Source organism: Athene cunicularia (genome assembly GCF_003259725.1).
Source record: "Athene cunicularia isolate RWA chromosome 14 unlocalized genomic scaffold, athCun1 chr14_part1, whole genome shotgun sequence".
Lineage (NCBI taxonomy): Eukaryota > Metazoa > Chordata > Aves > Strigiformes > Strigidae > Athene > Athene cunicularia.
Genome location: NW_020799118.1, coordinates 15287254 through 15314368, shown reverse-complemented (window position 1 = coordinate 15314368; position 27115 = coordinate 15287254). Strand labels below are relative to the sequence as shown.

Here is a 27115-nt window from a genome sequence, read left to right as displayed (position 1 = left end):
AGAGCGGACCCACACAACTTATAAGATGAAGAAAAAGCAGCAACAACGCAGCTGAGGCCCGCGCAGCCGCCGCTCCGCCCGCCGTGTCACTCCTGGTACCGTCCCCGGTACCTCAGCCCCGGCCCGCGCCCGCCCTCCCGAGGAGCCCGAACCCCATTGGCTGGCCTTCGCTCCGCCTCCTCACAGACGTGTCTTGTATTGGCCCGGCGTCTTAGGGGCGGAGCCTCCCTTTCCTCTGCGGAGTCCCATGGGCTTTGTAGTCGGGAGGCGCGGTGGGAGGAGGGTTCCCAGCACTCCTTGCGCGGGCGGGGCGGCTTCCGGTGGCGGAGCTCACCGGGCGCGCAGGTGAGGGGCGGCGGGCCCTGTGGCGGGTCTGGCGGTGCCTGTTCTGCCTCCAGTGGCTGTGGGGAGGGCTAGTGCGGGCCCAGCCGCCTGCGGGGCCGTCCTCAGCCGCTTGCTGGTTTTGAAGGGCCCGTGGTCGAAGCGGTTCTATCCGCTAACTAAGGTCTACCGGCCCTGGCCTACTCCGCCGCGGGCACGAGGTCGACTTCCTAGGAGGGCTTTGGGGGAGCTGCGGCTCGGTAAGGTGCAGGGGTAACATGCTTAGAAACTGTTTTGCTGTGACACTTCTGGTAACAGCCACGTAGTTAATCGTCTTGACATCTACAACCGGGCTTGCTCCTCTTCGGGCTCATCGTTGAGCGAGGAGATTGGCACCGAGTCCTGGGGGCTGTGCCTTGTCAGGCGTAGCCTCTGTTCCTCAAGTCACACTCCCTGATGCGGCTGTTGATGTGCTTTTGTGCCTCTTGCCTTGTCTTTTTGGCAGCGTAGTATGTGCATGAGAGTGCTAGGCTTGTGGTACAGATGAAGAGCTTGATGTCTTTCTAACAGGCATGTGTAGGATTGAACCTGGGTGTTGTGGGTCTTCAGCTGGAGCTTGCTCTCCAGGGATAATGTCTCTCACACACCACTTTCTTGGGAGACCTGATGTGGTTCCTACAGCTGTTGTGTGTGCCTATCTCTGGTCAGTCAGCAGACAATAGTAGTGTGAAGATGAGATGTTCTGGCTCTGGGAGCGCTTCTTGTGACTGAGCTGGTAACAACTATTTGTATCTATACAAGGATGTAATAAGGCTTTTTATTTCCTCCAATAGGTTGTTGCTGAATTTAGTGGAGATAGAACTAAGTCAGGAGCAGAAGTTATCAACCTTGATGGCTCAGTTGGAAGCTCCAACAACCTCCACACTTGTGCTGTCTTGGGTATTTTGTGTCTTTTGGGGCAGGAAGAGCCATGTGGATATTACTGGTGCTTGTGGAAGAGGATGTGAGAGAATGGATTTAGCAGAGACAGTGCAGCTTAATGGTGCCTGATGAGTGGTGATTAATGAGCCGTGTTGGATTTGTTCTGTGTTGGAGACTGCTTGCCTCAGTTGCTTCTCAAATCATCTCCCATTTATTTTAGTATGGCTCTTCTGCCACTCTCACTTGTTCTTTAAGATTATCCTCAAAAAAGGTATACTAAAGTGTGTTTTGCTGCAGTTTTCATATTAAGTTTTTATTTTATTTTTTTTCTTTTGCCCTACAATTTTTCTCATCTGCTCAGGCAGCAGACTCTAAATCCAGGACAGTGTGGTGTTTGCTACCAGCTCTGAATCTCAGTACTCTTCTGACCCTGATAAATAGCTAGGTGTTGATGTAGTAAATATAACTAATAATAACAGCCTCACAGGGCTGAAAAAGGTCTCTAACAAATGTTAACTGCATTGCCCCAGAGCAAGGGAACAGCCTGTAAAAGTTCAGGAAGTCTTTGTCTAGCTTATTCTTAGCAACTGAATCTCTGCTGGTAATCCATCACTCTACCCTTGTTTATATTTTTACAAGGATTTTTGTCATCTTTAACCAAAATCTTCCATGCTACAATTTAAACCTGTTATATCCTGCCATATTCACCATGGCCTCAAGGAACAGTTTATTTCTGTTGTCCTCTCTGTAGAAACCATTTATGTACTTGAAGGCTGTCTCCTCTTTAGACCAGACAACTCTGATTTCATTTCACCCAGTATTTTAATTTCAATTTTTAGGGCTCTGATCACTTTTATTGTTCTCCTGTAGATTCTGTTCCACTATTTTCTCAGGTGCTTGCACTGCTGACATGCTCCTGTTCAGGCAGGGGTGAAATCTCAGAGTTAAAAAACCCAAACAAACAAAAACCCCAAAACCAAAACACCAAAGATGTGGGTAGCACAGTGCAGGTTGTAAGAATGAGACTGAGTGTCTCAATATTCTGCAGTCAAGCATAACCTTTTTGTCATGTCAGTATTGTGTTGTTGACTGTGGATCTACTTGCCAGAGTTGTGTTGGTAACTAGTACCTGGTGTGGGGCTGATTTGGCCAAAGACCAAACATCTGTGGTTTTTATAGTTAATGTATCCAGTTAGCAAGGGGGTACCCAGAGAGAACAGAGCTTCCCTTCCATTGGATATGCTTCCACAAACTGTCTTGGATTTTACCTCCTTTAACTGAACATGCCTTTTTGTCTTCCAGGGGCAACTTTAGTCTATTGTAGTGAGTAATGCTCCTAATACTCCTAGGTATTCCCTTTATGATCCAGTTAAATCTATTTATATCTCCTTTTATTTGTGAGATCTTGAGGTCTTTCATTTGTGTTCAGCCCTGCATATTCTTGCCTGAGGCCTCTGGGTTGCCAGTGTAATACAAACTGCTGCTATTAGGTAAAATAGCTGCTTTTGCAGATATCTCAGGAAAGGAATCATTTATTACCAGCACTTGCTGATTAGGTAGAATGGTGGATGGTGCTTTTGTAGTCTTAAATTGAAAAAGGAGTGAGGAAAAAAGCAAGGTGTGTGAGAGAGGATCCGGATGGGGAGTGAAAAGGTAGAAATTAAAGGTGTTTACTTATAAGAAAAGGGGCTGGTGCTTACAAGACAAAGATTTCTGATTCTTTAGAAAATGTAAATATGGTTTTGAAATGTTACATCTGGGGCAATCTAAAGAGCAACTGCAGCTGAAAAGTGTGTTTGTGCTCTCTTTTATTCTTCACCAGTGCCAAATTTGGCATTTGCATAACCCCAGAATGAATTGGTCTGAGGAATTAAAATGGCAAGAAATTATCAGGAAAAAGAAAGAATACTTTATGTTGGCTTAGCTGTCTGACATAATAGGTAGTGGGATCAGGCAAACCCCAGAAGTGCTGGTTGGTGGGTGATGAGAGTACAGGGAGGGGAAGGCACTTCCCATTGGATTGACTTGGATGTAGCCTGAAACTGCAGCTGAAGACCTCAGATGATAGATGCAGCTGTGTCGAACAGCTTCTTATGAAGTGCCAAACAAGAACGCTCTCCTGTGAGTGGTTAAAATGATTAATATGCAATTGCTCCCGAAGGCTAGGGATGGGAAATAAACCTTTCAGACAGTCATGAAACTGTACTAGCTTTGTAATTAAGTTACTGTCTGCAGGATGGTGGACGTGCTCAGATAATGAATGGGCAGGTGCACTGCTGCTCAAAGTGTTTCAGCAATTTTCAAGATTCAGAGAGACAGGACTGGGCTGCTTCTGAAGTGATGAAACAATAAAGGATAGAAGCAATCTACTTACAGCCTTGTGACATAATGAAGTGTGCACCCTATTCAGGTGATATTAACTACTTTTGAGAGCAGTGGACAGTTGTCATTATTAATGACTGTGTCTTAAGCAGGGCCATCCTGTAATATAAGACAGATGGAGAAAGACCAGGAACATCTGACATATGAATTCTTAATTCTCTCTGAATTATAAAACATGTAGACCAAGACTTACACCCTTTTGTATAACACCAAGCATGCCATCAGCACTTAAATAGGTATTTAGCCTTCTCTTGACAAGTGTATCTAAAGCTGCCTTAGGCATATTTTGATTAGAAGGGGAGGAAATAAAACCAGTGCTTCCAAGTCCTTAAAATGAGATTCAGAAGATATTTTTTTAGCATTATTGGCTTTTGTTTTTCCAGTGTAGTCAAATCCCAGAGTCCACTGCAGCAAGAAAGAACTGCCAGCAAAAACTCATCAACTCTTACTGCTTCAAGCTAAGGAGGCGATCAAAGTAGAGGTAGGAATTTGAAACTATACCTCTGAGATGACCTCACCTTCCAAGCCCATGGCACCTTGGAGCTGTAGTGCCAACGGGTGATGCCATGTTCTATAGAAAATGGAGATCAGCAGCTAAAAGTTCTGCTTGGCTTTGCCCAGGGCCGGATGTCGGAGCTGAGTGATGAAGCCAGTGAGTCGGAGCTGCTGAGCCGCAGTCTTTCCATGTGGCACGGGGTTGGTCAGATGATCGGTCGGGAAGAGCTGGATGTTCCCCTGGACTTGCATACGGCCTCCTCAGTTGGCCAGTATGAAGTGGTGCAGGAGTGTATTCAGCGGTAAGGAGAGGCTGGGGAGGGGTCTGTGGCTCATTGCAGCCAGTTACGGCTTTTTCACTGGCTGCCATATAGGTCAGACTAATGTGGCACATCACTGGAACTCCCAAAGGGTTCTTAGGCACAAAGTTTCAAGGAGCTGGTCTCTGATAAAAAGTATTTCCTTGTTGATTTGTTGGAAGTTGTGCTAGAGCTGGTAGGAATTCCCACACAGGCTTCAGCAGTAGAATTTTTTTCAGCCTTCTTTCAATACAGTGATGGTAGCAAGAGGCTGCAGGAGCCTTCTGTGATCTACACCTCCAGGACAGTAGTCCAGTTGAACTCTTTTTCTCTGTTATTTAGTGGAGATCTGGATTTAAATAAAAGGAATTGTGGTGGCTGGACTCCACTGATGTATGCCTCCTACATTGGCCATGACACTGTTGTGCACCTGCTGCTGGAAGCGGGAGTGAATGTGAACATCCCAACACCAGAAGGACAGACACCACTCATGCTGGCCTCCAGCTGTGGAAATGAAAGTGTTGCTTACTTTCTGCTACAGGTGTGTATCCCATAATAAATAGGTAAAGCCACAGTACATGATTTAAATGTGCAGGGTAGAATTCTTCACCAGTTGCAACCAAAGTACAATCTGTATTCTGTTGCAAGTTCAGCTTCCTGACAGGGATTTAAACTCTTGATATGACAGCACAGAGGGGCAGTGGCTAAGAGACCCAGCAGAGGGGATGCAGTAAAGAATGTTCTCTGTTCTCTTGAAGCAAGGCGCAGAGCTGGAGATGAAGGATATTCATGGTTGGACTGCCTTGTTTCACTGCACCAGCGCTGGACATCAGCAGATGGTCAAGTTCTTACTGGACAATGGGGCCAATGCCAACTGCCGGTAAGGAGGAATCTGTTGTTTTATTTCTCAAAAGATACCTCATTTCAGATACGAAAGCAGCAGCTGGTGCGTGAACACACTCGGACATGGACAGGGAGAAGATGCCTGCTTTTGTCTGTCCTCCTGTACCTTAGCAAGTATGACACACTGTTAGCTAACGCAAGGATAGGTGACCTGCAAACTGAACAGTGAAGTCTGCCCATGTTGTTACTGTTTATTTAACTAAGATCAAGAAAAATTTCATTTACTACTTGTTTAATTATGGGCTAAACTCTGAAAGCAAACAGGTGCAATGTCTTCTGAACTCAAGTGCACTTTACAAGTCTTTCTGTTGCATTTTCTGTGTACTTGGTGTTAAATTTGGGGTTGGTTTTTTTGAAGTGTGCAGTGCATTTCTGTGCCTTGAACTGCCTGCACACTTATGCATATTAAATTGCCTGAGGTCAACAAGAGGTTCTTGCTATGTTAGCTCCTGCAAAACTGATTTTGCCACTGAAAGGCAGATCTGCAACTGGAAGAGTAACCTGTTGCTGGGCAGCCAATAGAGTAAGACTTACTGAATCTCCACTGGGAGTTTTACAGAGTGTGGTAGAATAGCTAATACATGGCAGAGCTTGTGATCAGCTGAGGGTAGAGGCTGGAGATGCCCTATTAGGATACGCCAAAGACTGCAGCATATTACAGCTTTGATCCTAGTCCATATGTGTATTTGTTCTCTCTCTAGGGAACCAGTGTATGGATATACACCTCTGATGGAAGCAGCTGCTTCTGGCCATGAGATAATTGTTCAGTACCTTCTCAATCACGTAAGTGTCTAGACAGTTCTCTGTAAAGCTGAAAAATCTGTGGTTCCAGCCCTCAGAGGAAGAGCCACATTTGATGCTAGAATTTTGTTGTTTGATCCTTGATGACAGTTGCCTCTGAAGTCCTAGACTTCCAGAACTGTTCTCAAAGTATCTTCTTTCTGAAGGCTAGTACTCTGATTTTTATACTGGTCTTGCACAAGCAGGAGTGAAATCTAATTGTCCAGATTTAACTGAATTAGAAAACAGCTAAAGTGATAGTCTCTATATTGTATTTACATGCTTGCATGCTTGGGCTAGCGGGCATCTCCTGCCTCCAAAAATCTTGCGAGCATGCATGTCTCAATGTTAAACAATCTATTTTAATATCCCATGTAACTGGTCCAGCTTACTTCCAGAAGGAGGCAGCAATGCAAAACATTTTTCAAATAAAACAAACTAGTTCCACATGGCAATGCACGAGAGCCATATATCTCGGCTATTTGGCATTCAGGGACTGGGGAGACTCTGAGTAACTAGAAATAAGGTATTGGTGGAGCTTGAACTGTCGTCTCTGAGGTGAGCCTGTATTTCTCATGGAGGAACTAAGACAATTCTTTGGCTGCTTTGCATTTTTGTATATAGTGCTCTCTGCTATGTACATTTTAAACGTGTATTTTTTCTATAGGGAGTGAAGGCAGATGTCAGAGATAACACTGGAGCCACAGCACGGACACTGGCCATGAAGTATGGACACACAAAGATTGTGGGGCTGATAGATTTGCATGCAGCCCCAGTGCCCAAGGTCTTCTGCAGGGGTCCAGGTAACAGATATTTTAGCTTGTTTAGGACCTGAAGAGAGGTGTTTGATATTTGCAAGTATGGTACTGTGTGTATGGGGTAGTGCTGCCTGCTCTGTCTGGGAAATTCCAGCATTTCTGTGGATGGAAGAGGCATGGATGCAACAATTATTTTTTTTTTTGTCTGTTGGTCTTTTTCTGACCTAGTTAAACTGTTTCACCCTCCCTCTTTTAACATTTTCTTTTTTATTCCCACTGCATTTATAGGACCAGTAGTAAATGAAGTAGGTAAATGAATTAATGTGCTGCTAACAATCTGTTTCTGAACTACAGGAAAATATGAAGAGCTGAGTTCCTCAGATGAATCATGTTCTGCTCCTCAGAGACAGAGGCCTCTTCGTAGGACCAAGGGTCCCAGCATCCATGATGGGCCCCAGGCTTTGGCTAAGATAACAGCAGTTGGAATTGGGGGAAAGAAGCAGTCTCGCTATGGTGAGAATAGTTAGAAGCCTAATTGCGAGTCCTCTGAGGCCTCAAATGCACTGCAGCTATTTCTGTGCCAACTATTTTTTCTCTTCATTTGGTATTCATATGTGGTTTATACAGAAACAAAGACAGCAAACACCATCATACATGGCTATCCAGTCCCTGGTTTAAAAAGAAAACCCCTTGAACTCTTTTTGTCAGGGCTGGGTATTGATCAGTGGAACCCTTCTATGGAACAAACACTGCTCTTACCTCAGTTACTGTTCCCCTGACTCTTGAGGATGGTCAAGCTTTTCTTTTTGAGGTAGGCTCAAAGGTTTGATAACCTTTCTCAAGCTGATGACAGAGGAGGTGGTCACACAGACCAAGAAATCATTGATCATAGCATGGTTTGGGCTGGAAGGGACCTTAAAGATCATCCAGTCCCATCCCCTACCTATGGCAGGGACACCTTCCACTAGCCCAGGTTGCCCAGAGCCCTGTCCAACCTGGCCTTGAACCCTTCCAGGGAGGGGGCAGCCACAGCTTCTCTGGGCAACCTGTGCTAGTGTCTCACCACCCTCACAGTCAAGACTTTCTTCCTTAGATCTAATCTAAATCTGCCCTCTTTCAGTTTAAAACAGTTACTTCTCATCCTATCCCTATACCCCCTGATCAAGAGTCCCTCCCCCCTTTCCTTTAGTCTCTTTAAGTCCTGGGAGGCCAATCTGAGGTCTCCCTGGAGTCTTCTCCAGGGTCAAACCCTCAACTCTCTCAGCCTGTCCTCACAGAGGAGGTGCTCCAGCCCCTGATGATCTTCATGGCTTTCTCTGTACCTGCTCAAGCAGGTCCCTGTCCTTCTAATGTTGGTGGCCCCAGAGCTGGACACAGCACTGCAGGGGGGTCTCAAGAGTGGAGTGGGAGAATCCCCACCCTCATCCTGCTGCCCACACTGCTCTTGATGCAGCCCAGGACAGTTGGCTTTCAGGGTTGTGAATGCATATTGTTGGCTCATGAACTTGCTGCTCCTAGATCTGTCAGTTTTGTCACAGAATCACAAAATTGTTTAGGTTGGAAAAGCCCTTGAAGCTCCTCCAGTCCAACCATGAACCTCACACTGACTGTTCCCAACTCCACCAGATCCCTCAGCACTGGGTCAGCCCAACTCTTCAACCTCTCCAGGGATGGGGACTCCCCCCTGCCCTGGGCAGCCCATTCCAACGCCCAACAGCCCCTTCTGCAAAGAAATCCTTCCTCAGAGCCAGCCTGACCCTGCCCTGGGCAGCTTGAGGCCATTCCCTCTTGTCCTAGCACTTGTTCCTTGGTTCAAGAGACTCATCCCCCCTCTCTGCCCCCTCCTGTCAGGGAGTTGCAGAGGGCCAGGAGGTCTCCCCTCAGCCTCCTCTTCTCCAGACTAAACCCCCCCAGTTCCCTCAGCCACTCTCCAGCAGACCTGTGCTCCAGACCCTGCACCAGCTCCATTGCCCTTCTCTGGACACTCATGGCCTTTTTGCAGTGAGGGGCCCAAAACTCAACCCACTCATTGAGAGGCGGCCTCACCAGTGCCGAGTCCAGGGGTAACCTCTCTTCCCTATCCCTGCTGGCCACACTAATCCCAATACAAGCCAGGATGCCATTGGCCTTCTTGGCCACCTGGGCACATGGCTGGCTCCTGTTCAGCTGGCTGTCAGTCACCCCCCCAGGTCCCTCTCTGACTGGCAGCTCTCCAGCCACTCCTCCCCAGGCCTGCAGCACTGCTGGGGTTTGTTGTGGCCTAAGTGCAGCACCTGGTATTTGGCCTTAGTGAAACTCCTACAGTTGGCCTCAGCCCATCGCTCCAGCCTGTCAAGATCTCTCTGCAGATCCTCCCCTGTCTTCCCTGGTGCTTGAAATACTACTATAAATGAGATTACAAAACCTTTGCAGTAGGCCAAGAGAAGGATGGTCCCAGTTCAGACGTCAACCCCTGGATGCGGTGGTATGAGTGGTGGTTTGTTTTGCCTTTCATAGCCATGGGTATTTCTCAGGCTGATTACCCAGTGGTCTAGAATAATCAAAAATATAGAATTCAAAGTCCAGTTCGTTCTCTTAATACAGATAGCCACTGCCTATGAGATAATATGTATCAAAATGATACTGTCAGCTTCTTAAACAACTGTTTTAACACAGATGCAGAGGGGTTGGTTTTACAGGGTGTGCTTGGCAGGGGATGGGCCCTAGCTGGCACCTTGCTCTTCTAAAGTGGTGTTTTTCCCCGTTGATAATTTGGATATGAAGAGGAGAGGAAATGCTGAAAGCTGCTATTTAAGGTGCATCTCTACTATGAGGCTGTTTCCTCTGACTCTTTGATGCAACCTTCTAAATCAAGTACAGCTGCTGTGTGTTTGCGTGAGAGAGGCTGTGGGCATATGCATTTCTCACTCTCTGCTTTCTGGAATGCAGTCTGCTAGTTGAGAGAACAACTCTCTTCTTTTGATTATTTTCAAATCCCTGAGCAGTTGCTTTTCCTGCTGGGGCCTTCCTGATAACTTGCATCCTAATGTTTGATTGTTCTCCCTTCCTCTCGCACACAGAGCAGGTCCCTCCTCAGGGCTATGTTACTTTCAATGATGATGGCAACTGTGAAGCGGATGATATCCGGAACCGGGATGTTACTTCTCCAATTAATGAGCAGGATGTGGAGAGTAGCAGCAGCAGGGGTAAGTCACTGTTTCAGAAAATAGTCTAGCTTGCAGTGCACACCTGAATGTGAGACCAACCCCTTGGCTTGCATGTTCTTTTCCCCCTGAGATATTGAGGATTGAAGTATTTCTCATGAGGAAAGGCTGAGAGCTGTGGTGCTTTAGCCTACAAAAGAGAAAGCTCAGTGGGGATCTCATCAACCTGTACAGATAATCTGAAGGGAGGATGTAAAGAAAATGGAGCAAGGCCATCTTCATTGGTGTCTGGTGACAAGACAAGAGGCAGTGGGCACAAACTGAAGGACAGGAGTCTCTGAACATAAGGAAGTGTTTGGGGGTTGTGGGGCTGTTGTTGTTGTTAGCTTTGGGATTTCTTACTGTGAGGGGAACCATGCAGGAGTGGGGTGTCAGAGTGGTTGTGGAGTCTCCACTCTTGGAGATGCTCCTGGACATGGTCCTGGGCAATATGCTGTAGGTGACCCTGCTTGAGCAGGCATTTGGACAAGATGACCTCTAGAGGTGCCTCCCAACCTCACCATTCTGAGATTGTGTGATGCAGCACAAAGGGAGGATCTATGGGCAGTTCCTAAATTAATCAAGGACAATGTGGCTCTGCATTGGCTCTGGGCTCAAGGAAGGGCCTTTCCTGAACCTTACAAGTGGGATTGCAGGCTTGGTAGTAATAACCCACTTCTTGACCCCATAACCAAGAGCCTCAAAGAAACACACTGAGCATTCCTGCCCTCTGTGGTACTAAACAGGCTTGGAGAAAGATTAGTGCCTGGCATCAGACACGTGATATTTCTGTCTCAGAATTGTCTTGTCAAAAGTGCTGCATGTGAAGGCTTGCTCTGGGTTTCTCCTTCCTTTATGCCTCCAGCAGGTTTTGCTGGTAACTGAGTATCAAAAACAGTACAAAAACCTCAAACTTCTTTTTATATATCTTTCCAGAGGATAACATTTTCTTTACCAAGAACTTAGCAATCATCAGGAGTAGCAGCAGCAGCAGTGAATGCCTAACCAAAGCCCTGGGAGTCAGCAGTGAAGGCTCCTTGGAAAGCAATGAGGTGGGGTTTTCAAGTTTCCTTTGCATGCCTTCAGCTTGGCCAGTGCTGTCCCCCTTCTGCAGTCTGCTGTGACTCTGCCTCCACAGCAGGCTGTAGTACCAGGCTGGCTGAGGAGAGGTAGCGTTACAGGGACAAGAAAACCAGTTTTCACAGTTGAAGATTATGGATTGGTTTTTTTGATCTCCAGCTATTAGCCAACTCTCAGACCATGTTCATGTTAGAGTAGGTTGTTGAGGGCTAGTCAGCAATTTTTAAATTCTCTCCAGCTTTTGAACTGTTTGCAGACTTCTAGCTTGGTGGTGGTCAAGGAAGGATATGACTTACTAGAGCTGGGTCAGTCCTTGAGCTTGGCAAGAGAACAGGCAGTATAGTGACATTTAGAGAAGCAGAACAGTGCTGTACTGGCATTTCTGAAATACAGGAAGGAGAAGAGGTTGGAGGTTACTCCATGACTGAAGGCAGCTCTGGGACTGATGTGCCAAAGGGTGATATAGCTGGACATGAGCAAAAGTCCTCTGCATCTTGAGGAGCTTCTCACAGGTAGAATCTCAGTGCATTGTATTGTTTCAGGGAGAATTCAACATTGCCCTCTGCTCTGCTTCCTAAGCTAGGATTGCAAGAGCTTGATATCATTCCATGGTGTCATCTTGGGAGTGACTTGATTCAGCCTTTCCTCGTAAGGGCTCTGTTAGTCTTTGTTGCCTGTGTTTTGTGAACCTGTTTTGTGAACTGCCTGGATTTAGAGCTTGGGACTTGAAGGAGTCTGCACTTGTTAGTTGTAGTGATCCTGATCTTTGTGTGATCATCCTTGACCTTTACATTTTGTAGGTTTTTTGTTTTTCAGGATTCTGACCATGCAAACAGTCCCCCTAGTCGGAAACAAGCCAAGAGCTTTAAGATCAAGAACCGCTACAGCAACAGTGATAGCCAGTGGGCCCACTGCCCAGGGAAAGCTGGGGGCTCTGGTCAGCACCTGATCCTTCCTGAGCCCCCTGCCTATACAGGGCCCCAGGTAACTTTACACAGAAAGTTTTCTCTGAAGTAATGCAGACTGTGTTACTCTGTCAAGCTTGGGAGGCTTTTCCAGGATTGCCTAAGCTGCTTTCTTGGCCTTCTCAGATAAAAGGGAACTTGTCACCAAAACACTTTTGGTTCCAAAAGTGCGCCCAAACTTAAATGCTTGTGAAGCAGCAATTTTTTATACAAAGAACTGTCTGCTTAGGTGTTGCTGTTGCTTGGAGAGGGGTATTGTAGACCCTCAGGCCTGTGGGTGTGTTGCCACATGTGTCTGTGGTGGGGCTAGTGTGTCTGTCTTCTCTGCGTTCGTGACAAGAGGCAGTGGCTGCAGCAGACGTGTGCCTATGGAGAAGGGTAGTTAACCAGGGGAGGTCGTGGTTGCTGCTAGAACCCGGAAAGGCATAACAGCAACATGAGGAAGCAGGTGTTTATGATTAAGAGGAATAGTAATGCTTTTGTTTGTGAGGGTATAAATAAGTTTGTTTTGGATGGGCTGCAGGATCTGGCAACATTCCTTGATCAGATTGGGTGCCTGAAGTATCTGCAAGTGTTTGAGGAGCAAGATGTTGACCTCCGGATCTTCCTGACTCTCACGGAGAGTGATCTGAAGGAAATAGGCATCACGTGAGTCTCTGTAATGTACTTCTCATCTTTCCCCTTATAAACCATGCACACAACCTGGTCAGGAAAGTCTAGCTAGAGTGTTATTTTCTGTTCTGACAGTGTCCCACACGATTTTGATATCACCTAGTTATTGGTTGTAACAGGCCCCTGTCTTTGGAGGTGCCTTGGAGGAACCAGGAGACTGGAGTGGTCCTCATGGCATGCCCTTGGGCCTGGGGGCAGATGGTGCAGTGTTTGCGCCCTGACAGTTTGCCATTCTCCCACCAGCCTGTTTGGACCCAAGCGGAAGATGACTTCTGCCATCGCTCGATGGCACAGCAACGCTCGACCGCCCAGCGACGCCCTGGAGCTGGCCTACGCAGATCGGCTGGAGGCGGAGATGCAGGAATTGGCCATTCAGCTGCACAAGGTAAGTCTGCTGTGAGCTGCTCAGTACCTTATTACACTGCAGTAACTAATCGGTAGCATATTTTGTGGCACCTCTAATGGCCTGGGGTAAAGGAAAGGACATAACTGTCAGTGGACACACTTGATGTCAAGTAGATCAGGTAATGCTGTAAGTGCAGCTCATCCACTCCTTATCCTCTGTGCTCTGCACTTGTGAAGACTTTGTCTCTGTTTCCCATCCACCTGAGAGCTAAAAGGGCAAATGGGACGAATTGAATATCTACTCTGTTTTTCAGTAGTGTCACTTCTATGGTGAAGTTGTGCAGCCATTGGTGAACAGAATTCTGCTGATTTGGGAAATTGGGCCTACTGAGCATCTTTGCAAATTAAGAGGAAAGCAGAATTGTAACTGTGGGGCTAGTCTTGGTGTGGAGAAAAGCTGTATTTGGTGTACAAGCCTTATCCTGTTTCCATTCCCACTGGGTTGGGTGTGGTTTTGCAGGAACCCTCTGGCTGCCTAAGCCGTTAAAATAGCAGGGACTCTGGGGACGTGTCAGAGCAGGTAGATAGTGACGTGCAGCACTGCCAGCCTGATCCTCTGCTCTGCTCTGATATAGAGGTGTGAAGAGGTAGAGGTGATGAAGGGCCAGGTGTGCCAGGAGCAGAAGCTGCGTGCAGTGGCTGAGAGCTGTTTGATGGAGCGGGATGAGACCTGGAATGCCATCCAGTGCCAGCTCAGAGAGGCTCAGGCCATCACCAAGGATGCTGGAGTTCTCCTGGATCAAATCAAGTAAGTCATTCCCAGGAAATGGCACTGAGGCTACTGGGAAACAGGATTTGAGCTGTACAGAGATCAGAGGTCGTATTGGAAACCTTGCAGGTGATATGTAGGGTAAGGCAGGAGAGCTCACCAGGCTAAAACCTATTTTAGATTCTGCCTGACTTTCTTTAGTGGAAAGCCACAGCCACATGAGCAGATGTGAAGCCTTAATCAGATGCATGAGCTATAAATGGCCTGACTTTTCAGAGATGCTGGGTGTTCCTGTTTCAAGTAGAAGGAACCAAAAGGCTAAGTCCTTTGTGCTTATATGAGACCCAGTGACTTGGCGACTGGGTGAATGCAGGAGTTTTGAACTTCCAAACTGCATGAAAGGACTTGCAATGTCTTGCCCTGACTAGTGAAGATTACTTTTCTTGCAACTCTGACACCTTGCAGAAAAACCTGTCCTGCTCATTCACATCACTGCCTTTGAATTCTCTCTTCCCCCATGTCCTAGTCTACCTTTTGTGGCCTTTGGCACTTTTCTCTGTGACCCAGGTGGATTCATGTCATGAGCCCTGTTCTGTCCACTGATAAAACAGACCCATCCTTGAAGGTGACATTAATCCTACTACTTATAGAACCGAGCCCAACAGGGAATGGGGGCTGCTTACTATCAGGCCAGGATGAACTGGGATTGGCTTCCAGAAGGAGAGCAGAGCAATATTCCCAGCTGCAAGGGCCAGAGCACTTGTCTTTTCCCCCTGACTGAGGAGCTGAGGCTGTCTGGTAGAAGGGCCCTGCCATGCTCTGAGGATACACTCTTTGAAAATGGTATGATGATGACACCCAGAGAACTTTGTGTGCCTTTCTTGCTTTAACCTGATGCCTGTCCTGAGGTAGCTTCATTTCCCCATTAAAACCTTGGATCAGGCTCGATTCTCATATAAACCAGGCGCAGCCCCTGGCTTGGGCTTTCTCCTGCTCACCCCGCCCCCTCCTTCTCTTCTCCCCCCGCAGCTCCTCTGTGGACAGGGGCAGAAATTGCTGTGGAGATGGGGCACAGTGGAGAGCGCCCTGAGCTTTGTCTGGGGCACGTCTTCCTCTTCCTGGGAAGGAACAAGGAGCAGTTTGTAACCCAGGGCGTTAGATGCGGTCCCTCGGCACCCCAAGCAGGTACTTGCAGGATGTAGGAGTGCACAGACTAGCATGTTGTTCCAAGAAGTGTCCCTGTGCACTTCTGATGGCCTTTGTCTTGTTTGGCAGATCCTGTCAAGCAGAGCTGTCCTCCCGGCTAACCCAGGAGCAGGCAGGTGGCAGAGTGATGGACACAAAGGTGCAGCTGGGAACTGGCGAGGGCAGGCGGCCTGGTGAGCGTCCGGGTGAGGAAGACCTTATCTCTATTACAGAAATGCATGCAGGGGGTAGGCAAACAGCAGGCAACCCCAGAGCAAGCCACCTGCTTGTCTTGTGTTGCTGAAAGTATGTTAGAAGTGATTTGGAAACAGATGAGCAGCCAAACCCTTAAGTTTAATGTAAAAATTCTTGCTCTGGGAAAGCATTTAAAGTACTCAGGGTGGCTGGACTTTAACAGTTTCTCAGCAGCTTTTGATTCTTAGCAGGTGGGAAGATTTGGGGCCTGGCAGGTGTTTGTAGCTAAAAACACAGAGCTGTAGCACAGGCTTCTTGTGGCAGCCCTGCAGTGCAGGGCCTGTGGTTTCCCCCTCCTACGTGGCAGCACGCAGGTGCCTGGGGTGTGTTACTGCACCGTGTGCTAGAGCAGGGTCTGAATCGGAAGCTGAGGTTTTTTCCCTGACCTGGCCTGGGGGATGGTGCTCTTTGGGCCCTGGGATAAGCTGCTGTGCACAGCTGGGCAGGCTTGGCCCACCAGCCCCTTATTGTGAGGAGTTAGCCCGTGATCCTGCTGCCCATGGCATGATTCCAGAGATGGGCTCTTTGCTGCTTTTGTTTTAAAAGTGAGACAAGTAGAGATCCCCTTGATTTCTGTCTGCTACACTTAATCTCTTTTCTTAATATGACCCAGCCAGTATTAAAAAATAATACTCTTAAGTGGTAGAATTGCTAGAAAAAACCCTCAGTTTGTCACAGACAGTTCCAGCTCTCTTCCCCTGTGACTCAGACCCCTTAACTAGAGCTGCTTTGGGTGTGGATGCTTCACAGCATCACTAAAGCCTTGTGTCTCCTCTGTGGAGCTTGATTAAAAGTGTGGTTCCTCTTCCTTGCAGTGCTGGAAGGATGGCCACCTTCCTTGAAGTCTCTGAGCTTGCCTGAGCTGTCTGCTGTCCTAGAAGAGTGTGTGGGAGAAATGGGTAAGGTGGGGAGGACTCTGGGCACATGAAGTGGCTGTTGTGCTGGAGGTGAGGCCTGGCTGAGTGGTGGTAGTTTGGAGGGGCCTAACAATCCCCTCTCAGGGAAATCTCCAGGCTCTGAAGCTGGTGCTGGTGTTTTCTTGAACTTACTCTCACTGCAGATCTTGGACTTTCTCAGCCTCTGCTGACAGGTCCAGGCTGAGAGAGTGCATATGTGGCCCTCTGCATCTCTCCTGCTCAGTGGTCAGAGCTGCTTCTGAAGTGGTTCCCAAAGCCTGTGTCCTGTTCTCCTGATGACAGGACCTTCTCCCAGCAACAGCCAGAGTAGAGACACTCCTGGTTTTGGGGCACTGGAAGCTTCAGGGGAGAAGTCAGCATGAAGGCAGGATAACAGTGGCTGAGTGCGGACTGCAGCCTGTTCTTTACTGCTTGCTGGCCTTTTGCTAACACTGATCTTTTCCTTTTGGTTTGTCCTTAGGAAAAGCTCTGCAGACTGTGACTCAAAACCTCCAAAGGCTCCAAGCCCCGGGGCAGAGTGGGCAGAGCTGGCTAGAGCCGTAACAGAGCAGGAGGGTGAGTGGGAGCTGATGACAGCCACGGAGGGCTGTGGCATCAAGGGGGGCATTGTTCCTTGCAGCAGGTAACGCCTGTCTGCTCCATGTGCCCGGTGCTCACTCGTAGCCTTCATGCTGAGCCTCTGGTTGGTTTCCCATATGGAAAATCCATGTGTCTCTGTCCCACTGAAGGCGTGACTGTCCTCTCTTTCCTGGTGGCTGCAGGAATACTGACGTCGGGTGACTGTTCCACCCGGAAGCTGAGTGTGCCTGGGAGAATGTGCGCAAGGGCCGTGCTGGCAGCACTGCAGCTCTGCTGAGAGTGCCACAGTGGCTGGGGGATGTGTGGAGGAAGGTCTCAGCCATCAGATAACATGCCTGGGAGAACGAGGGACAGCAGAAGACAACAACCCAGCAGCTCTTTGGGCCTAACTGGGTTCCCAGGATCATTGCTGTTCATATCAAAAGGTTGGGTTAAGAGGAGAAGCAACAAGCCCAGAATTTTTATCTGCATTAAGCTTCCTGCAGCCCTTGTTGTTCAGGGCTGTGTCTTATTAGAAAGCTGACAGTTACCCACAACAATCAATTATCCTTTTCCACATCCTGTCCTCCCCAAAGCCTCTGACACTTGCCCTGGCACCTTCTATGCCATGTGGACTGCTCAGGAACTGACCCAAAAAATGTATCGGAGGCAATAAGGAAGGGGGGGTTGCTGTGGATGGGTAAAGTGAGTGGAGTTTATAATGTTTGGCTCGTTGAGTTGCAGTGAAATTCATGCAGTCCTAATTTCTAGCAAGAATTTCTGCCCTACTATTATCCCAAATCTGTGCTTCAAAACTTCTTCCTCCAGCCAGGTCACCCTAGTTCGGTTCAGCTTCTTGTCCCCTTTGGGGGTTGTTTGTGATCGTGTTACTCAGTCCCAAGGAACTCGTTTTTGTGGTAAATGGTTTATGGCAAGGACTCCTGGTCTGGTTTGTTAGTGCCAAGATCCCAACACTGACAGCAGTTGCAAGGCAGATGTTCCCCTGGAAGGACATGAGAGACAACAAGGAGATTGAAACTGTTCAGTCTCCTGTGCCTCGGGCAAGCAGCAGAGTGCCAAGGCAGGCAGAACAAGAATGGAGGGGTAGATCTATCCCACATGGGAGATGGGCAAAAGAAATCACATCCCAGATGCAGCTGTGGTGCAAAGCTTTGGTCCTCAACTGCTGGCTGCCTTTGATTTCCAGGCCTTAGTGTTTGGAAATAGTTCTGCCAAGGCATTCTCGTGTTGGCAGTGGGCACTTCCAAGGGGCAGACAAATAGTGCAGGAAGAGGCTGCCTCCCCAGAGAGACTGCTCAGCAGCCACGAGGGCTCTGGTGGCAGTTCTGTGGGTGTAAAATGGTTTCCAGTGACTCTGTTCCTGTGTATTGCCAAGTCCTGTGAGGGAGGGGGAAGAACCCAACAAACAATAAAACCTGATGTCTGAGTGATGGCCTTCATGAGCCTGGAAATGTATCTTTGGGAAGAGGAAGAAACTGTTCCTTCTGATTTTTTGGACCTTAATCAGAGATGCAAAAATCCATTGTGGCTCCCTCCTTTGAGCTAGTTACTCCTCCTGATCAGCTGCCCAAGGCCATTTAGGCAGGTTTGAAAGCCAGTCTGTGTTGGGTAAAGGTGCTGCCTGGTGTGAGGGTCCCACTGAACAGGTGTGTCAGTGCTTCCTGGGGACAGCCCTGGGCCATGTGGGCAGCTGTGCCCTGCTGCTTTCTGCTTGTGTTTAACTCTTAATGTGGCACACAGGTTTTTCATCTTTAACGGATGACATGGGTGTGTGCATGTGAGCATCTGGTGCTGGCTGTGTGGCAGGAAGTTTCACCTCAAAGAATTAGTTTTGATGATGTGGAGCCAATTCTCCTAAGGCAGCATCCCTGAAAGCTGCTCAGAGTGTCGACGCTGTGCTGGGAAGAGTATCTGGGGCTTTGTCCTTCGTTCCCTGTTGCTGGAGGAATGGTGGGGAGTGCCAAGGCAGTTTGCACTGCGCTTTTCCTAGTCTTGGCGGCGTCTGTGGCTGCACTAGTTCAGGGTTGTCAGTGCTGTGTCCCTGGGAAGCCCAGACTTGAATTTAAGGCAAAATATCTGTGGGAAAAGGGGGAAGAGTTTTCATAGAAGAAAACAAAAAAACCCAAAACACTCCAAAAAACCCAAACTAAAACCCAAGTGAAAGGGCCTGGGAGCATCAGGAGAGCAAGAGAAGCCCTGGCTCAGCGCTACCTTTAGAGCTGGGCAGGCTGCACAGGGAAGTGGATGGCTGGAAGGAAAGATACACAGACTTGGGGCTGGCTTTGCAAGGTCATAGGGTGGAAGAAAGGAATGATGGTGCTTCCAACAGATTGTAATGCTTGGGAGCCTGAGACAAGGGGTAGGTGAGAGATGAGCAGTGTACATCTGAAGGAAAAGGAGAGCTCCACAGAAAAGGTGCCACAAGAGCACATGTAAAGGTTTAAAGGGGTGCTAGAGTAGCGGAGGGGGTTTTATAGAATAGTGTTTCTCTGAGGAGACAGTGCCTTAAATGGGGGAGTTGAAACAGCACTTGTTGCTGAAAGGGTGGCTGTGCAGGCTGCAGGGAGTCTGGTGCTACCCTATGGCAAGCTGTCCAAATAAAATCATATTTGCTGACTTGGATAAAATAATAAAAACTGAAAACTTGTTTCTGGTGTGTGGGTTTCTTTTGAAGGGAGCTGGGGTTGTAGAATCATGAGTAACCTCAGTGATTTTTTTTTCAGGACAATTGGGAAGACGTACAGTGCTTTCCAGCTTCCCCTCCCAAGTGGCCGCATGCTGAGGGGTCTGGGGCTGCCTCACTCAGGCTTTCCAGCCCTGCCTGGCCCCCATCGGAGGTGGCACCCTGGCAGCACTGGCTCAGTAGCTGCTGTGGGAATTTGTGTGGTCAGGCAGAGCCGGAGCTGCAGAGGAAGAACAGGCATAGGTAGTGTGTGCTCCTCTGCAGGCTTGGCTCTTCCCACCTGGGCATTGCCACTCTTGCACCAGAGGTCCCAGTTCCATGACAACGGTTGACTCTACTAGTTTAGAAATCAGTTTAGGCCTTGTTGAGTTTTAGGTGCTGGGATTTTGCTCTTAGGATAAAGTACTTGGGCCCATCTCTGAGGGGAGACACTAGTGAGCTGTTGGTGTGACTGTTCCTCCAAGCCTTCAGCCTGTCACTAAACAGGTGCTCAAGGGGATACTGTTCAGTGGCTGTTACAGAAAGCTTTAAATAGGACTACATAATCTTTCTGGTCAAAACTAAAGCTCTTGGTGTATTTCAACACAACTGAAGCTGACTTGGGCTTCTTAGTGGTGGGAGTGGAACAGAGTTACTCTCAGCTCCTTCCCATCTCTCAGTCCTGGTGTGTCCTACAGCAGCCTGACAGGGGACTGGTGTGCAGCCAGGGCTTCACCATCTCCATACCAGTTCTGAAACTGCTGGGAGAGGACTGGAAAGGGGTCCACTTTCATTCTGTGACTCAAGGTCCTTGATGTTGAGAACTGTTACTTATCTCTCAGCTCCATCTTGCACACAGCAGTACATCAGAGATTGCCTGCAAGCACAGGGGCCGGGGCTCGTCAGGGAGACCAGCCTGATCTCAGAAGAGGGCCAGCTTTCTCCTCCAGAGGCAGCGCAGCCTCTTGCGGCTTTGGCAACAGCTCCTGCAGCAGTGCCCCAAGCACACCCAGCAGGGCTAGACAGGTTGCTGTTTCTGTTAATATCGTGGTGATAAGTATTTTATTTTGCTACTTTCCCCTCTGTAACCCTGTAGAGGGGAGCATAGGGCAGTGTTGAGTCAGGGGCTCTGGGTACCTGTTTAATCCCCCTGTACCTGGGAGGGTGTGTGCTCAGATGCAAATCGGTAGGTGTAGCCTGGGAGCTGTTTCCCTCCCTCAGAGCAGACAGGAGCAGCATGCTCTGCTTGCTGAAAAATAAACGTTTATTTACATCTGAGAAGAGTTAATGCGCAAAATGGTCTTACAGGGGTTAAACCGATCCAGGAAAGCTCCTGCATCACTCTCCAGCCTTGAACCCAGCTGCAGCTGAGCCTGGTGCAGCCTCTTTCCTTCCTGCGTCTGCAGGAGGCTCCCCCCAGCCTCTAAGCGAAGGGGCTGGAGGTGAAGAACCACCCGTGTCCACCTGCGCTTAGTGGAGAGCAAGAGCTGCTTCCTCCCTCCTGGGGGGGCCCGTTCCCAAGGCCGAGCACAGCAGCGGGAAGGGCAGCGCCACGTCTGTCCTGCCACTGGGGGTCAGAGCCGGGGAGGAGCTCTGCAGCCGCGGGGTCAGCTCTGCTCGAGCTCTGCGGCCTCGGGTGCTTCGCTGCCCAAGGTAGGGCTGTAGCTGCTCCTGGGCTGCCCAGGCTTCCCCAGCCTGCCTGGCGGGGGGAGGCAGCTGAGCCTTGGCGCCCTCTGGAAAGCAAACTTCTTGAATGGCAGCTGTTGCACAGCTGGGCCCAGAAATGTCCAGCCTTTTGTCAGCAAAGCTGTTCCTGAGCTGAGCATGGTTCCTGCCTGGGATTTCACAGCTCTCCCTGCTGTGAGGGGGAAGGTGGCTGGGCTGGGTGCTGGGGTTGGGCTCAGCTCCCAGCGACCTGATGGGCTGAAGTCCTTCGCTCTCCCCAGTGCTCTTCCCCTGTCACCATAGGAGAACCAGGGCTGCCCTTACTGTGGAGGGTAAATACAGCAAAGCGCTCCAGTACTGCCTGCTGCCCCCGCTCTGCTCACTCGGAGGGGGGATCTGGAGGGCTCTGCTGCAGGAGGAGCTCAGAGGAGGAAACCTGGTGGTTGGTGCAGCTGCAGAGCAGCGAGGAGGAGGCAGGTGGTGATGCCATGTTCTGTATCAGCGATGAGGGTGGTGAGAAGGTGTAGAGGCAGCACCTTGCTACAACGAGGAGCTTTGCAGGATGACTGTAGGATGGACATCAGGGAGCTCTCGGGGTGTTGGTGAGATAGTTGTTGCTTGGGGCAAGGAGAGCAGGAAGGTGACACCCTGGGCAGAGCAATGCTGGCAGGGCCCAGGGTGCAGCAGGAGCTCTTTGTTCATGGGGCAGCAGTGCTGGGCTGAGCAGCGTCTCCCTTTCCCCACTGCTGGCCAGGTGCCCTCTCCAGCCCTCGTGGTCCCTTTCTACGGGTGCCCAGGTTCTGGGTGGGCAGGGGGGTTCCCCTCAGCACAGCTGGTGGATGCCAACAGAGGTAGCTGATGGTGTTCAGGCAGCGGTATAAAGCAGCAGGCGTGTCTCCCTCTGCCGAGAGCTGAGGCTCCTCAGAGGGAGAAGCGATGGCTGGTAAGAGCCAAGGGCACTTGCCTCCCCCTTGGGCTGTAGAGGGGCCATGGCCCCTCCAGCAGCTCCAGGGCTCTTGGCTGCAGCACCACTGAGCCGCTGGTCCCAGCCTGGCTGTTGTGGGTGAGTGCTGCTGCAGCACCCTTTCCCCACTGCCCCCCCACCCTCCAGCCAGGCCCCTCTGCCCATTGTGGCCAGCAGCCCCTGGCTCCTGGCCCTGCGGGGTTGGTTGCTGCATCACTGGGCGCAGCAGAGCGCCGGGTGGTCGAGCTTCCAGAGCTGCCACTTCTTCTTCATCTCGGACTTCACCTGCCAGAGAGGAGAGAGCGGGGGCTTTTCCCTGGCCGTGCCCTCCCAGAAGATCAAGCAGGCACAGGGTGGGATGGCAGAGCCCCGGACCCAGGCAGCAACAGGCACGTACCTCCTTGTTGGCAAAGCAGTAGAGCACGGCCACCAGGAAGCCCTGGAGGGAAAGCAAGGGATTGAGACCCCAACACCACACCCTCTCCTGGGGCTGGGATGGGCTTAGTCTCCCCAGGGCCTTTCTGGGTGCTTTTGGGGCTGAGGTCCCCCTGCCACCACTGCCTCAGAGAGAACAGGAGGCACTGCCTTGCACTCAACAAGAGGGCTGGGGGTGGGAAAGCCAGTGTCACCCTCCCTGACCTCTGCTACAGGCTGGGGCACCATGGGGAGAGTGAGCTGCAAGAGGGACCCTCCAATTCTTCCTCCATGGTGTGCCCAGGGCAGAGCAAGGTTGTGTCACGCTCCCACCTCACCTGGAAGGAGTTAAGGAAGAGGGTGAAGAACACCTTGATGTAGCGCAGGATGCCCGTGGTTTGCTCATCGGTGGCAAAGATGAAGACGACCTCGTGGATCCCAAAGAGGGGGATGAGGGTGAGCGTAGCTTTGGCCAGCCTGAAAGAGCAAAAAGGGACTCCTCCAGCAGCGAGTAAAGGGCTGGGGCACAGGTGCAGGCAGGGACAAGCTCTTAGTTAGTCTCAGGGTGGTTGTTTCACGATGTGCGGGGAGGAGGTGGAGGGGGAGGTGGTGTAGCCCCAGGACCAGGGAGGACCCAGGACCAGCCACCCCTCCCTCCCAGCTCACCGCAGCTTGTAGTCTGCATAGCCCTTCTGGTTAGCACGGAGCTTGGCCAGGATCACCTTGAGGATCCGCATGAAGATCAGCAGGTTGATCTGGGGTGGGAAATCAGGGCAGGGGTACACACAGCCCAGCACCCCCACCCCTCGCAGCCCCCCCAGCCATGACAAGCACCCTTGAGGGCTGCAGGAGAAGACACCCCCATGTACTGCCAAGGCTGCTGCAGCCTGACGGTGCTGGGTCCCCAGGCTGCCCTTCCCTCCCTCCTGCCATCCCAAAATCCCAGCTAGGAAGCAGCAGGGGACTCCACCAGCCACCTTCTCTGGGGCTCCGCACAGCCCCCCACCCCTGCCCCAGGACCCCCAGAGCTTGAGCATTAGCAAGCTGGTGCAAAAAAGCCCCATGTGCATTTAGCATGATGCCTTGGAGGCCAACCCCTCCCTCCTGAGCTCTGCTGGGAGCTGCTCTGGGGGTCACTGCCCCCCACCATCACCCCCAGGGGCCAGGAGCCAGGGGCTGAGCTGCTGTTTTCCAAAAAAGTGTGGGGCTGGCGGGAGCTCTCCTACCAGGGAGGCGAGCAGGATGGGGATGCGAATGATCCACCAGTAAGCCATGTTCTCATTCAGCGCCCAGCACCTGCCCAGGGAGACAGGGAGAGCAGCAGCATCAGGGGGTGCAGGATGAGGCCAAGAGCGTGCCAGCTCCAGCGAGGTGCGTCAGGGACCCGCAGCAGTCTCTGTCCCACCCTCTAGCTGAGCCCAAACCCCAGCCTGGGACCAGACATCCCAGCGGGACCCCCCATCCCTCCCCACTCACTCCGCATTCTCCTTCAGGTACTTGGCAGCCATCCAGGGCACCACGAACACCACAGGGGTCCCTGCAAGTCACACAGCAAACCCTGTAAAACCAAGCACCCGCCTGAGCTGAGAAACCGGCCCCGGGGCAGGGAACACCATGGGGACACCCAGGGTCAGCACAGCCCCCACCCCACACCCTCCTGGGGCCGGTTTGGGCCACGGCGCTCCCTGACACCGGGTGCTGTCCCTGGCCCCGCCGCACGCCCGGGTGGCCCCTACCCCAGCCCAGGTAGAGGTAGAGCCTGTAGTAATTCTTCTCAGAGAAGACGGCCCCAATCAGCAGCTTGTAGAGGTAGACGGCTTCCACCAGGAACCAGTAGTGGTTGGCCAGAATGCAGTACTGCATCAGCACCTGCGCCGCCCGGCAGCCCAGCGCCGCCTGCGAGAGGAGACCCGCCATAGGGAGGGAATGGGCACCCCGAGAGCTCACCCACTGGGCACACAGGCACCCCAAGAGCTCACCCACTGGGTGCACAGGCACCCCAAGAGCTCACCCACTGGGCACACAGGCACCCCAAGAGCTCACCCACTGGGTGCACAGGCAGCATAGGCACCCTGAGACCTCATCCACCAGATTAAGAGCAGCATGGGCACCCCAAGAGCTTGCCTAGCAGGTGTCAGGACACCACAAGAACTTGCCCACTAGGTGCCTGGGGCTATGTGGGCACCAGCACCCCCTGGGGTGAAGGTCCCCACCCTGGTCCCAGCCCAGTATCAAGCAGGGCCCCCCCATGGCACTTGCCTCATGGCTCAGCAGAGCCTCCCAGTCAGCCACCTGCACCAGCTCCATGCCCCAGCGCTTCTCCAGCAGCGCGTCCTTCACCATCACCGAGGTTGCCCGCAGCCCAAAGGAGGCGAAGAGGTTGGCGTGGATGTAATTCCTGGTGCAGCGGAGCTTCCTGCCGAGAGTGAGGGTGTCGGGGGGGCCAGGTGTGCAGCGGGGTCACCCCTCGGCTCGGCGATCACTGGCTGGGAAGGACAAGGGGCAGGACCGCGTGCCCCCGACTCTCCTACCTGAAGACGGTGAGGACGAGCAGGGCAGAGATGAGGGTCAGGAGCGACAGCGCGTACCCCACGGTGTAGAGCACCTTGAAGCTCACCATCAGCCGGCGGGCACCCTCCTGCAGGTGAGCACCATGCTGGTGAGCCTGGGCGAGCAGCACCCACCTGCACAGCCGGGGTGCCCCTGCCCGTCCCTGCCCAGCGGCCAGGCCGGGGCACCTCACCTCCTCAGCGGTGGACTCCATCTCCTCCTCGCACTGCGAGTAGTCCCGCCAGGGCTGGCTGCCGTTCACCATCACCCACTGCCCGTCGGTGCCACACCTGCGGCTCACCAGCCCGTGTTTCACTGCAGACATGAAGAACTGGCACGTTCCCCTTGGGTTCCCCCAAACCCCTCTCCTGGGACGATGTGCTGGACTTTTCCCAGCCCCAAAGACCCTCTTCTAGGGTGAGCGTGAGCAGGGCCTGAGCCATTTCTGCTCTGTCCCCCACATGTCCGCTGTCCCCCACATGTCCCCTGACCCCCAGGTCTGCTCATGGGTCCCTCTCCCCCCAGCAGCGGGCAGGAGAGGAAATCCGGACAGCCTTTTACCCCCAGCATGGCCCAGCCCTGGCTTCCAGCTCTGGGGTGGCAGAGGGTCATCATCACCTTTCTCAAACCAGGGCAGGTAGAAGGGACAGGAGACATTGACGGCGGTGCCAGGGCTCCCATCGGGCCAGCAGGCATACATGTCGAATGTCCGGTTGCAGAAGAGCCCTTCCAGCAGCGGCGAGGAGGGGAAAACCAATGGTCAGACACTGGTGGCACGGCCTCATGCATTCCCACCCTCCCAGCCTGCTGCCAGCACCTCTGAGGGGGCTGGCATCACCCTGAACCTGTGGGGCCCTGGTACCCCACACCAGCCCCCACCCCCAGGGGCCTCCCAGCCCTGGGCACCCCATCTGAGATGTGGAGACACTCGTCAGTCCCCAGCTCATCCCTCCATGGGGGGCCAGCACAGAGGATGCTGGAGGAGGGATCAAAGCCGGCCCCAGCCCCAGTTGTCGCCTGGCTCCATGTGCCCCCTCATCTGACCCCAAGCCGAGGCACTGCTGGGTACCTGCCGGGTAGGGCTCGCTCGCCATCCTCCTCAAGCACTCGTCCCGGTATCGCATCCATTCCTCGAAGGTCTTCTCCAGCACCTTGGCCCCACCATTCTGCAAGCCCAGAGCCAGGTCAGAGCCCCCGGCCGGTTGCCATACCGGTCTGCCCACCCCACCACGGCGCCCGGCGGCTCCCCAGGCTCGCTGCTGGCGTCCCCCTGATGATCCACTGCGCGCTGGCATCCTCGAGATGGGCAGGAACGTGGGATGAAGCCTGTTCACAATGGGTCAACGCCCAGTAGTGCCAACCCCACTGCCCCATGGGCCATTCCCTTACCGGCATGGAGGAGAACAGGCACATCCAGGCAAGATGGACGAGGCTCTGCCGGTACCTGGAGCTGAGCACATCCCTCATGGCTGTCCCCGCCAGCCTGTGGCCCGTGCTCCCAGTGTTGGGGGTGTCTCGGGCTGAGCTGGGGACCCAGATCCTGAGGGAGAGGTGGACTGAGGATGTATCGGCTCTGCCGGCCACCCACACTAGTGTGGACAAGGAGATGTGCTCCCTGGGGCAGCAGAGGAGAACAGGGGTGCAAGTGCCAGCCACACACACATCCTAGGCTGCCGCAGCCCCGAGTCACTTCACTGCCAGAATCAAAACCTCGGGGAGCATCAGGCAGAGCAGCCAGGGTGTAATTGAATTACACCTCTTGGCTGAGCCTCCTCAGCTTCCAGGCCACCGCTGCCAGCTCCCAGGGCAGCCGGCAAGGGAAGGGGCCCCAATGCTGAAGTCGGAGGGGAGTAAAAGCCGTCCCAGTAACAGATGTGACAGCCACCGTGCCACCGCTGCTCGCCCCCGGCAGGTGGCCAGCACCCCATGGGTGGCCTGTTGCCACCAAGCCCGGGGAAGGGGCCAGGGCTGCAGGGACAACCCCAGGGGATGGCAAAGCGACCTCCCCGGGGCTGCCCTGGGACTCCCTGCCCTGCTGCCTGCCAGCCAGGC

The 27115-nt window shown here is 51.9% G+C and overlaps 2 protein-coding genes across 10 annotated transcripts; one reads left to right on the top strand and one right to left on the bottom strand.

Annotated features, from left to right (window-relative positions):
- Positions 1-274: 274 nt before the first annotated feature.
- On the top strand, positions 275-18959 carry ANKS3 (ankyrin repeat and sterile alpha motif domain containing 3). Of its 9 annotated transcripts, XM_026858886.1 has the most exons (19): positions 304-345; positions 1155-1513; positions 4008-4105; positions 4246-4421; positions 4761-4959; positions 5177-5298; positions 6023-6104; positions 6769-6904; positions 7214-7372; positions 9919-10044; positions 10978-11093; positions 11938-12105; positions 12610-12734; positions 13002-13143; positions 13739-13911; positions 15148-15263; positions 16128-16211; positions 16690-16784; positions 16991-18959. In XM_026858886.1, the coding sequence occupies exons 4-18, from the start codon at positions 4252-4254 to the stop codon at positions 16770-16772; spliced, it is 2001 nt and encodes a 666-aa protein (XP_026714687.1). In that variant the 5' UTR covers positions 304-345; positions 1155-1513; positions 4008-4105; positions 4246-4251; the 3' UTR covers positions 16773-16784; positions 16991-18959. The 9 variants fall into 9 exon arrangements, 8 of the variants coding, with proteins under 8 accessions (XP_026714692.1, XP_026714686.1, XP_026714687.1 ...); XM_026858891.1 differs by lacking the exon at positions 1155-1513 and having other exon boundaries at positions 275-345; positions 15148-15251; XM_026858885.1 differs by lacking the exon at positions 1155-1513 and having other exon boundaries at positions 275-345.
- A 3305-nt stretch (positions 18960-22264) lies between these two features.
- On the bottom strand, positions 22265-26689 carry LOC113485616 (glucagon receptor-like). Its single transcript, XM_026858894.1, has 13 exons — positions 26453-26689; positions 26133-26229; positions 25682-25789; positions 25257-25378; positions 25045-25151; positions 24773-24929; positions 24250-24409; positions 23990-24050; positions 23740-23809; positions 23180-23268; positions 22852-22990; positions 22497-22538; positions 22265-22384 (listed from the first exon to the last, which is right to left on the bottom strand). The coding sequence occupies exons 1-13, from the start codon at positions 26528-26530 to the stop codon at positions 22313-22315; spliced, it is 1302 nt and encodes a 433-aa protein (XP_026714695.1). The 5' UTR covers positions 26531-26689; the 3' UTR covers positions 22265-22312.
- Between the last annotated feature and the right edge of the window lie 426 nt (positions 26690-27115).